This window comes from Bos javanicus, chromosome 10, assembly GCF_032452875.1.
Source record: "Bos javanicus breed banteng chromosome 10, ARS-OSU_banteng_1.0, whole genome shotgun sequence".
Lineage (NCBI taxonomy): Eukaryota > Metazoa > Chordata > Mammalia > Artiodactyla > Bovidae > Bos > Bos javanicus.
The window spans coordinates 80,248,722-80,261,103 of NC_083877.1; the positions used below are offsets into that span (position 1 = coordinate 80,248,722).

Sequence of the window (12,382 nt, forward strand, 5' to 3'; positions counted from 1 at the left end):
GCCCACTCCCAGGCTCTGGCACCCAAAGCTATCAGGCTTTCCCTGCCTCTAGATTTTAAAATGAAAATTCCTTCTCAGGTGCTCTCATCTGGTTAAATCCCAACCACTCACCCAGGTCAAGTCTCAATCCCATGAAGTCTAGACATTCTAGAACCAAGTATCACACAAGAAATGGATCTATTCTAACCTCTCGTGTGGCACGGATGCTCCTTGCCTCTGACCTCCACCTGAACATCTTTGGGTGTTCACTTTGAACACCTGATGCTTTTCCCAGAGCACCCACTCCATCCCCTAAGGTTCTGTATGTTTTCCACAGTCTGCCTACCCACAGGATCTCCCTTCCAGGCCTGGTGCTTCCCACCAGGGTCAGCCGGAGTCAAGACCTTATCCCACGTGATCATCCTTCAAAGGTCTGGGGTCTTTCACTGGGGCCCCAATCTGGTCCCCAAGGCTCCCCTGCCAGGATAAATGGCAACGTCTCCTCCCACCCCAACCCCAGGAGAGCTCCTTCTGGGTGATCCATTCCACCGTCTTTGATAGTCTACAGCAGCAAACTTCATTTCATTAAAATAAACAAAACCCTTTCTGGGCCTCATCCGGTTTCCTGGCTCAGCAGCGGGCCGTCCTGGCATGATCTTGGTGCTCGACCTCTTTCTTTTTAGTCGCAGTATAGTTGATTTACAATGTGTTAATTTCAGGTGTACAGCAAAGCGATTCAGTTATACATAGAGACATTCATTCTTTTCCAGATTCTTTTCCCATATAGGTTACTATTAATGCATTGGCTTAAAATGGGAGAGAGGATTTCAAAGAGGGAAGCCTTGGCCTAAAGGTAGCAGGAAGGCTTGGAATGTCTCATTTTAAAAGCAGCTTTAGAAATCTTTCAAGAAGCAACGTCTGTGTTAAGGGAACTAGAAAACTCCAGCCAGCTAGGTTAAGTGACCTCCTGGGAGAACAGAGGTGGTGGTTAGAGTTTATGCCCCTGTCTGGCTGTGCTCCTTACCCCTCTGTTGAGACCACACAGCTAGTGTGACCCGCCACTTCACAGCTGAGGAAAATCAGACGTGAAGGTTCTGTCCTGGACCCCTGCAGAGAGGCAGCAGTGCCCTGGTGATTGGAGAGGTTTAGACTTCAGCTCTGGAGTCCAAACCCCCAGGGTTGAATCTGTGTTCTGCCCAATGGAAGCCACCTGGCCCAGAGCCTGTGGCCAACACACTGCACACTTCCATTCGAGCAGCTCCTCTGAGCCTTCGTTTCCTAGACTGTAAAATATGGCTGGTGATACTACAAGCCTGTCAAAGCATTCTGTCCTATCTGGCCAGCCACAGATCTGGACCTCAGCAAGTGCTGTTCTTGCCCATCTTCTCCTTTCTTCCTTCCCTTTGGTATTCAGTGACACACACACACACAGGGGCTTCCCTGGTGGTTCAGATGGTAAAGAATCTGCCTGCGATGCAGCAACTAACACTACTACCATATATACGTGTGTGTGTGCATGCGCACACGCTAAGTCGCTTCAGTTGTGTCTGACTCTTTGCGACCCCATGGACTATAGCCCACCGGGCTCCTCTGTCCATGGGATTCTCCAGGCAAGAATACTGGAGCGGGAAGCCATTCCCTTCTCCAGAGGATCTTCCAGACCCAGGGATCAAATCCAGTCTCTTATGTCTCCTGCATTGGCAGGCAGGTTCTTTAGCACCACCTGGGACTCTCTCTCTCTATATATATATATACACACATATATATATTATGGTAGTTATTACATTCTCCTTTCTAAAAGTCTGGATTTCTGGCTTCTTTCGAAAAATTCAGAACATCTGGCAACACTGGATATGTATTCCCACTCAGCAACAATTGGTTAGATCTACACAGCAGCTGCCCCGTTTAGAAGAACGTGTTTTTCCCACTTCTCCCCACTCCCCACTCATCCCTACTGTCTCTGGCCCACCTCACACATCCTCCACTTCCCTGCCCCAGGGAGCATCTGAGCTTGTAGCAGACTACCAGAGTGGTGATTTCTTTGGCTTCCCATCCCTGCTTAGCTGAAACTTTTTCTGCCAAGTCTTGATTCCTCCCTAAGAGAACAAACAATTCTTTTCTTCTTTGGTACCTTGCTGTACACAAGCCCTTCAAACATTTACTGAGCACTGACTGTGGGCAGCATGCCATTGGGAGCTGGGGCCACAAGGATGTAGGAGACATGATCTCTGCCTCACAGCTCAGGGGGTGGGACACAAAAGGCACCACCCACAATGACCTCAAGGACTAGCCTGAGTCCCTGATAAGGCAAGGGTCAGCAAGCTTTTCCCGTAAAGGGCCTGATAGGAAATATTTTCAGCTTTGCAGGGATATGGTCTCTGAGACAGTTATTCAATTCTGCCTGCAGCAGGAAAGCAGCCAATAATATGTAAACAAACGGGTGTGGCCGTGTTCCAATATTTACAAAAGCCCGGGTCCGCCAGGTTTGACCCCATGGACTATAGTTTGCCAGCTCCTGTGCTCAAGTTTCTCAGTTTGAGTTTGCTATATCAAACCCCTCAATTTTCAGAAAAAAGGAGGAGGACTTTCAGATCATCAACCAGAGAAAAAGATCAGCTGCTATGGATTTACTCGGAGAAGGCAATGGCACCCCACTCCAGTACTCTTGCCCTGAAAATCCCATGGACACAGGAGCCTGGTAGGCTGCAGTCCATGGGGTCACTAAGAGTCAGACACAACTGAGCGACTTCACTTTCACTTTCCACTTTCGTGCATTGGAGAAGGAAATGGCAACCCACTCCAGTGTTCTTGCCTGGAGAATCCCAGGACGGGAGAGCATGGTGGGCTGCCGTCTATGGGGTCGCACAGAGTCGGACACAAATGAAGCGACTTAGCAGCAGCAGCATGGATTTACTGGAACAACACCCCGCACCCTCTGTAAGGAAAGGCCACCCTCTGGGGCATTTCTCTAGTGTCACTCTGACCTGGATTTGAGTTCCGGCTTTACCACTTGCTGAAGACGGGACTTTGGACAAGTTAATCTTCATTAGGCACATGTTTTCTTTTTGTAAAATGGGGATAACAATTCGAGCCATCTCAAAGGGCTATGGCGAGGATGAAATAAGATCCCTGGTACAAAAGGCTTTAGCACAGTGCCTGCTGCAGAGCAAGTGATCAGTAACCACAGTCCAGGTTATATCTACAATGAATGAATGAATGAATGAATGGAGACTGTACTACTCACCTTTTAGTCTCTGGCACCACAGAGGTGCCCAATCCACTGATGAATCCGTGGGACACAGTCCTCATGGGGCCTGGTTATGGTACTTTATTCTAATCACCTTGACCCTCTCCAAGTCCTTCAGAACCGCACACAAGAAACTGTGCCACCTCCTTCTAACCATTAAGAACATGCTATTAATGGTTTAAACTGAACTTTAAACAATTTTTAAAGATTGAAGTATAGCTGATTGACAAGCTGGTGTTAGTTTCAGGTGTATAAACAAATTTTTTTTCTTAAGTAAAAGGGAAAAAATTCAAGAAGCTGCTCTGCAGGGAAATGTTACTAAGAATATTCCTGGGACTTCCCTGGCAGTCCAGCAGTTAAGACTCTATGCTTCCAATGCAGGGGACACGGGTTCGATCCCTGGTCTGGGAACTAAGATCTCTCATGTCTCGCAGTGTGGCCAAAAAAAGAAACCTAAAGCCTTCTGGACACCCATCCTGCAGGGGCTCCCGGTATGCACCAATGTCCACACATTCTCCCCAGGCTGCAGAACTCTGTGCTTGGGACAGGGGAGCACAGCCAGGCCTGCAGAAGGGGGATGTGGCATTCCACACATGTGGATCCCACGGATCCGACAGTGCTGGGCTTCAGCGGGGGGTGGGGGGTTAAAGGGGTGGGGGGGTTGGGGTCACGGTCACCAAGGTACAGAGACTAGACGGAAAGTGATGTTTTTACATGAAGGATCCACCGGCTAGCCAGGTGCTGGGAGCCCTACTTCCAAATGCGCCCATGGATGTGTGGGTCTAGGAGTCAGGCTAGAAAAGGCCAAGAGAACCAAGAGGTGGGGGCAGAAAATCCGGCTGGATGCAGAGGGGTGGGATGGGGGTGGGGGGCAGCCAGGGGGCAGGCCCTACTCACCTTCAGCTCCTATGGACACCAGCTTGACCCCCTTGCTGGCTATGAAGTCCAGGGCCTTGTTGACATTGGAGATCTTGTGCACCCTCATTTTGCCTCTCTCGGGCTTGGCCAAACGTTCACCTGAACAGATGGAGAGGGAGGAATGGGAAGTGAAACACTGTTCTCCTACTTCTCAGCTCTAACTGCTTGCAGCCACTCAACAAGTCTGTACTAAGCCCTGAGTATATGTCAAAGGACTTGGCTGTGTGCTAGGAATACAGGGGTGAACAAAACAGCTCGCTGCCTTCATGGACTTACGGTCCAGGGGGACAGACAGACCTTCAACATACATCAACATACACAAATGAACAAAAAGCCAAAAAGGAGAAATGCTTAAAACAAATGCTTTAAAAGAGACTGCAGAGGAGGAGGGCAGGTAGGAGGGTGAAAGAGTTGTGAGGTGGGCAGGGGAGGCCTCTTAGTGGGAGGCCAACAGACCCAGACTGCAGGGAACAGCGATCAAGGCAGAAGGAACAGCATCTGCAAAGGCCGATCCGGGGGAGGGTGTGGGTCATGCTAGGGTATTTGGGGAAAGCTCCCTGTGTGTTGCCCACAGAGCCCCTCTCTCATTTGAGAACAACAGCTCTTATCCGTTTCCTGCTGCCCAGGGGCACTCTCAGCTCAGCTCCAAGTCAACCCTCCACCCTCACTCAGCGGCCATTTCCCTGACCCCTGCTTCCCACACAGAGCTTCTGCTGTTCAGTGTTTACGGTCAGGAGCTTCAGGGAAGCAGGGGGTGATGAGCTGGTTCTCCAAATACCCTGCTCAGAGCACAGGAAGGAGGTGTCCAAGGATCCCCTGAAGCCATTTGAAAAATGTATACATGCAACGTGTGCCCAGACCTGGGGAAGGGGCGCACAGCTTTCAGTCTCTGAGAGGTCTGAGAACCACCAGCCTCGAACTCAGGACGTCACACCCACCACAGGCTCCAGCCCAGCCCAGCGGCCCCCTCTCCACCCCACTTCTGAGCACATCAACAGCCTGGCTGAGAGATCCCAAGGGGCATGGTGGCCCTGATGCTGGCCATGCTCATCCTGTCAAGAGCAGCACTTCTCCAGGGAGCCCCCTCCCCAGAGCCCCCACCCGACTTCCACAGAACAGACTTCCTGCTACAGATGTCACTTGGCCTGGCAGCATCCAGGGAAGCCCAGCTGGGTTTTTATTATTAAATCAAGACTTCCCATGTGTGGCTTTCCCAAGGCTGTGGCCACAGCCCACCCTCTCTGGGAAGGTATCCTACTGCCCCCCTGGGCAGATGAGACGCCCCAGGGCTCCCTTCCAATAGGTGGGATGGAGCCAGTACCTTGTGGCCCTCCCCCCACACCCCACCGCGCCCCACGAGGGCTGCTCCCACTAGAGCCCCAGCCTTTAGGTCCTGCTAAGCCTGAGCTCGCCAGCCTAACTGCCAGCTACATCCACTGGCTGGAACAGGCTCCTCCAAGACAAGGGAGGTAGCAAAGTCCTGAGACTTCGGTCCACACAAAATCACCTGGAGAACCTGCTGACGGTAGGCGTCTGGCCCCCTTCCCCTTCCTCCTGAGTTTCTGACTTTGGAGGTCTGGGAACCCACATGTGGCTAAGTAGTCCTGCTGATTCTGCTGGGTGGTCCAGGGACCACACTCAGAGGACCTCTACAGGCAGCAGAGGTCCCCTTGCAGAGGGGGTACCCCCCCTTCCTTTTCCTGCCATCCTAACCATCTCCAGAGACACTCAGGGAGGAAAAGGCATCGTCTCAATGACTCAGTCTCTCCCCACCCCAGGAAACAGAAGAGCCGCCTCACAGATGTGCACAGGCCTGTTCAGTGCAAGCACCTGGTGGGTATTCAGAAAGCCCAGCTGGGCGGTCGGTCACTCTATATTTGCTGAGCATCCCTACCTGCCCAGTATATAGATCTGAGCACCTGGGACATGGACGAGTTTGTCCCCGCCCTCCGGGGCCAGGTGTGCAGTGGGGAGAAAACACACGAGCCAAGAACAATCCTGCTGTGTGGCAAATGACGTGCTAGAGGGATCAACAGTGTGTTCCAGGAGCCCAGAGGAGGGCAGGCACCCAAAGCAGGAACAGAAGGGGTGATGGTCAAGGAAGCCTTCCCGGAGGAGATGCCTAAACCGAGTTTTTAAAAATGAAAAAGAACAATGCCAGATTTGCTTAAACTAAGAAATGTTGGAGGAAGAGGTAATAAGGACACTCTAAAAGGCATTTAGAGTTCTGTAACAACCTAGAGGAGTGGGATGGGGAGGGAGATGAACGTTCAAGAGGGAGGGGACATATGTGTGCCTATGGCTGATTCATGTTGACGCTTGGCAGAAACCAATTCAGTTCTGTAAACCAATTATCCTTCAATTGAAAAAATACATTTAAAACTTAAAAAAATAAATAAAAGGCAGTTAGAGGAAAACATATGGCAGTTCCTGAAAAAATTCAACACAGAATTACCCTAGGATCCAACAATTCCACTTCTGGGTACATACCCAAGAGAAGTGGAAGCAGAGACTTACACAGTATCTGTATATCCATGTTCTTTGCAGTATTACTCACAATATCCACAATGTGGAAACGACTCAAGTGTGAATGACAGATGACTGAATAAACAAATGTGGAACATATGTACACAATGGAATATTGTCTGGTCTTAAAGAGGAAGGAGATTCTGGTACATGCTACTTTATGGAGGAAACATGAGCACCTTATGCTAAATGAAATAAGCCAGTCACAAAAGGACAAATACTACAGGGTTACACTAATACGAGAAGCCTAGAACAGCCAAGTTCACAGAGACAGAATGTAGAATGGTGGTGGGCAGGGGCTGGGGGGAGAAGGAGATGGCAAGTTGGCATTTAATGACGGCATGGCATCTCGGTGGGGAATGATGAAAAAGCCTGGAGATGAGTACTGGTGACGACGGTAGCACAATAATGTGAATGCACTCAATGCCTCTGTGCACGTTTAAAAACGGCCCAAACGGTAAATTTTAAGTTACGTATATTTGAACACACACACCCCCTACCCCCACCTGCAGTGGAAATATTTTAAAGCACCGAGGGGCAGAGAAGCCAGCCAGAGTTTGTGCAAAAGCACCGAAAACAAAGAGCAGGGGGACACACACGTTGGGGGCGGGGGGGCCTGCATGTCTTCCTGTGGCAGAGAGTCTGACACCTTTTGGGGAACAGTTAGTCAAAAACAAGGCAAGTGCCAGCTCATGAAGGATTCTGCTAGCTATGTTAAGGAATGTGAGCTGCAGGTACAAAGCCCCAGGGAGGCACTGAAAAGTTTCAAGCAGGGAACAGTGCAACCACATTTGGGCTATTAGATGGACCCTCTGGCTACGTGTGGGTGATGGAGGCCAGTGAGAAGGGGGGAGCTGGGAGGAGGGGTCAAAGGCCTCTGGACATCATCTAGGAGAAAGCTGATGCAGGCACAATATCTGTGTAGCAGAGGTCAAAGAAGGAGAACAGAAGAAGAAAACAGAATGAATGAAACTTAAATGCCAAAGAAGAGCTATCTAAGATTCCTGAATGAGGCTTAGAAGAACAAGATAAAGACTGCAGGAGGAAAAAGAGGTTTGCAAGGGCCAGGTGTGGTACACAGTATTGAAGCCTGGGGCACAAATGGGTGGAGATGCCCAGTGCAATTCAGGATTTAAGCCTGAATTGGAGCCTCCAAGAAGGCTGGACTGACCCTAGTCTAGGACTCACTGGCATCAAGATGGAAGATAAAGTGAAGAAAGCAGCTTAGATTGACCAGTGTGTAAGCCAAGGCTAGAATCTCAAGGACCTCCAACCCTTAAGGGCTGGTGGAGGAAAGGTATTTATAAGAAAGTGGAGACAGGCATTGGAGAGAGGAGCTGTCCCTCCAGATATCTGGACATCCAAATCCCAAACTGGGGACTGGATAAGGAACTAGGATCACCTTGATATAGGTGGACAGGCAGCAGAGGAGCCAGCATTTGGAGACAGTCAGATGTGGTTGCTTTCCTGACCAAAGAATTTTAGCCTTGGAGGAGAAGAGACCCCAGAGACCAACCTTCAGACCGCTCTGTATGCAAATGAGGATGCTGAGGCAGAAAGGGAGTGACTTGTCCAAGGACACACAGAGGGTCAGCAGCAGAGCCAAGCCCAAACTCAGTCTCAGGGTCTGAAATCACACGCTATCTCCCACTTTTTCAAAAGCTCCAAAGCTAGCCCCAACCAAAGATGGAGCAGAAGCAGAGGTGTCGGGGCAGCATTTCCAAAGGGGCAGAGCCCATTGGGCAATGTCTGATCCTACACCCTGGTGACCCTGCCCGTCTGGCATCACCTTTGCCTCGGCACTCCCAAGACCATGGTCCAGCTCACCTGAGATGACCTCCAGCAGTAGCATCAGCTTCAGGCCGTCCCGGAAGTCCTCCTCGATGTTCTCGATCTGTGTTCCTGCCTTCCGGAGGTGGGAGTTGCACCATGCTGTAAACGTCTGCAGGAAGGAAAGACGAGCAAGTGGTCAGGCTCTCCCACAAGCCGCAAGGTCTCTGAGGCTCTCACAAGGGCCTCACTGTGTCCCCAGGACCCTGTTGCCTCATGTCATTTTTCCGGCTGTTTTGTGCAAGGTGCCGAGTGGGCTGGTGTTGTCATCCTTGTTGGTTAAGATATCTGACGGGGTCAAAGAGGGCAAGAAAGAGCCCTCAGTAGAGCCCATAAAACCTCTCAGCATCATTTCCCCACACAATCTCCTTTACCTCATCGCAGGGCAATAGCTGAGGGGTCGCCCTGCAGGGCCAGCAGCACAGATGGGCACAGTGGGATGGACAAAGGAGCACCCTCCTTTTAAAGTCCACCCTCCCGACCTTCTTCCAAAACCATTATCCCCACCTACATTTAGAAGTGGTATGATTCTGTTCTTACCAGTTTACCTCTTAGGTTTTAAAGCTTAGTATCGATCTTCACAGTTACAAGGTGGAGTATCCCAGAGGTAAAATATTAAGCCTCATTAACACCTTAGGGTAAATAAATTTATTAAATCCTTGCCCACTTGGCAGCTAGCTAATGGAGAGCATTAATCAGGTTTACTGGGGACAGAGTTCAGAGGAATAGTGTCTGGATAAGCAGAGAGAAAGGTAAGTACCCCATGGTGTATGTGTGTATCCTGGGGGTGGGAGGTGGAGGCACCTTAAACTGCACAAGTATGAGCAAGAATTTTAAAAAGGGACTGTAAGGAGACTAAATGAAAGATCATCATCACTATAATTTTCTAATCTGTGGGGAGAGAAAAGCAACCTTGAAGCTTCTGTATTCTGTCTTAAGCAGATGACCGGGCAGGTCACCAACCAAGCTGTCCCAGGCCAAAAGCACCTCCTGGTGGCTCACTCAAGGAAGAGGGTGGCTCAACAAAGACGAGAAATAAAAAGTGTGCGCTTCAATTTCACTCGCCCATCCAAGCAAAACCTGGGCAAGTGCCTCTCCCCAGCTCACAAACAGAGAGAAGAGCTTTCCTGCTTTAGATCCAAACTACTCTTTGGTGACTCAAGACTTCTCTGCACCAAATGGTAATCTCAGTTACATAGGGACTCAAGAGCCAACATCCAGTCACCCCCAGCAGGGCCAGCCAGGTCTCTCCCCACTCACGCCGCCAAGTGGCAATGCTGAGAGTGAGTTATTCATCAAAACAGCAGCATCCACGCTAGAAATCCTCCTCCTCTTTGGAAGGGTCACCAGACTCATGACCCCCACCACCACTTCCTCTTGCCCTGGGAAACTCCAAAGTGAAGTGGCAAAAATGGGCAGGAGGAGGGCAGGATGCCACACCAGTGAGCACTGGGGAGAAGAAAGGCTTGAGCAGGTTTATGAGCAAGAGTTGAAGAGCCTGGAGCAAGAAGCAGAGACAGCAGTCACACAAGGAGGGGAAAGGAGGCTGTGTTACAACATTCCGCCAACATTTATTTATGGCTCTACTAGGTCTTCGCTGCTGTGCATGGGCATTCTCCAGTTGTGATGAGCAGGGGCTACTCCCTAGCTGAGGGGCGTGGGCTTCTCACTGCCAGCTCTAGGGCACACAGGCTTCAGTAGTTGCAGCATGCGGGCTCAGGAGCTGTGGCACATGAGGCATGTGAGATCTTCTGAGACCAGGGATCGAACCCAGGTCTCCTGCACTGGCAGGCGGATTCTTATCCACTGGACCACCAAGCAAGTCCAGGCCTCATTCTTAAATCATATTTCACTAGGCACTTAGCAACACAGGATACTCTTTTTCTCTCCCTGCAAACACATCTCCACTCTACAGGCAAGCCCACTCCCATGATAGGCAAGAGGGATGTGTGGGCTGTCCCAAAGTTTGATGAACCCGACATATAGACTGAAGGTGGGCAGGGGACGCACACTGACTCCTCAGCCTGGAGTGTCCTCTACATCAGGCTCGGCCAACTCACACTCTAAGACTGGGCTAAGAGATCACCTCCTCCAGAAAGCCTTCAGAGTAGCCACCCACCACATGGGGTGATGTGTCAGCCCCTGACACCCTGCATCTCCTCCATCATTGCTCTAATCCCACTGCAAGGTGGCTGCTGGTCAGCTTCACACCTGGACTCAAGTGTTCACCCTAGAGTCTCAGCGCACAGAGTCACAGATGCAGCACTGAGCAAAGTAACAAAAATCCTTGCCCTGTGCGACAGACACTCGGTGGATGTAAAAATGAGACAACTGAGTGAGTGAAGGAGCAAGTGAGGAACTGATACAAAGTGCGAGGATCCAGGAAGATGCAACCGCACCTCAAAGGTGTCAGGGCGAGGGACTGACAGCTCTCTGAGGCCCCAGGAAGCCTCTGGCCCAGAGGAAGGAAGATACAGCAGGGCAGGAAAGAGTGGTTACAGGACGTTCCTGGCGGTCCAGCGGCTAAGATTCCACACTCCCGATGCGGGGGCCCCAGGTTCAATCCCTGGTCAGGGAACTAGATCCCACATGCTGCAATGGAGATCAAAGATCCTGCAACTAAGACTTAGCAAAGCCAAATAAATAATTTTAATAAAGGGGAAAAAAAAAAAAGTATTCACTGGGTCCCCTTCCTCTCGTGCTGACACTGCAAACCTAGCTGGGGATGAGAAGCTATTTAGTTTTTCTTTTCATTTTGCTGTAAATTTTTTGATGCAAAAAAACATTAAAGAATTTTTAAATGTTTACAATAAGTATAATTTTGTTTGTGGTTCCTTGTTCTCTCCCAGATGCCATGTGTCCATATATACAAAGGATGTCACCACACTCTACGTTGACGAGGGCGGGTCATTTACCACCACCTTGCATTTCCACAGTACCTTCCCCTCATCTCCCTCCCAGGCCCACCTTCAGCTTCTGCCTGGGGTTTTCTGCCGACTTGGCAGGAAGTGGATCACCCCGGCAGCTCAGATGGAGTTTCAGGTCCAGTGGTGCTGGGGTCCTGGTGGGAATTGCCAGCACCCTCACAGTTAGGGGGACCATGAAATCTCACTGTTTACCACACAGTCGTGGAGAGGGGATGGGGTGAGAGGCAGGAGGAAGAGATAAAAAGATACCGCTTTTGCAAGAGGAAAAGTGCTGTTGAAAGCAGCCAGCCCCATTTCCTGGAGAAGCCAGTCCCAGAGCCCTGGAGGCTGAGACGCACCTGTGTTTGCCCAGACTCCCTCCCACAAAGGCCTGCCTCGGAGGCTGCGGGGGGCCACACGTGGCTAAGACCCCAAGGCCTCGTCCTGACCCCAACAGGGTGACTACCAGGAAGGGGCCTCTGAGCGCCTCCCCAGCAAGCAGCGCCCAGCTCGAAGCTCGGGCCACAGAGGAAACAGAAACTCAGTGATCAAAAACATGCACTTGGGGGAACCAGATATGGTTTAGCACTCAGGTCCACTCTTCACCAGCCACGTGAGGTGCAGGCTCGCCTGCAAACCTCAGGTACAGGTCCCTTAGCCGCAAAATGGGGGTAGCGTCGGCACTTTATAAATATCAGGCAGATTAACTGGAAAACATCTACAAAGTGCTTGCCACTTAGAACATGCTCAATAAATGATTAGAGGAAGGAGAAAACTAGCTCTTCCACAACCTCCCCAGGGACGGGCCTCGGAGGACTCAGCCCTGTGTGCTCCCAGCCCACACTCTCCTCCCTCCTCCAGCCACCCAGCTCGGGTTCCATCCATGCAAGCAATGCACCGTGTCCCCAAGATGACCAACCTTGTGTCCGAGAACTTTTATTGAACTGGCCCCGATGTATTATGGGAAGAGGGCTAA

At 50.7% G+C, this 12,382-nt stretch overlaps 1 protein-coding gene across 5 annotated transcripts in view; it reads right to left on the reverse strand.

The window, feature by feature from the left end:
• Nucleotides 1-12,382, reverse strand: part of ACTN1 (actinin alpha 1) — a 98,168-nt gene that overhangs the window by 34,909 nt on the left and 50,877 nt on the right. For all 5 annotated transcript variants that reach the window (XM_061429227.1, XM_061429226.1, XM_061429230.1 and 2 more), the window contains exons 2-3: nt 8,498-8,612; nt 4,124-4,243 (exon numbers count right to left, since the gene is read on the reverse strand). In XM_061429227.1, the coding sequence (XP_061285211.1) occupies nt 4,124-4,243; nt 8,498-8,612 (235 nt within the window). The remainder of the gene's footprint in view (nt 1-4,123; nt 4,244-8,497; nt 8,613-12,382) is intronic.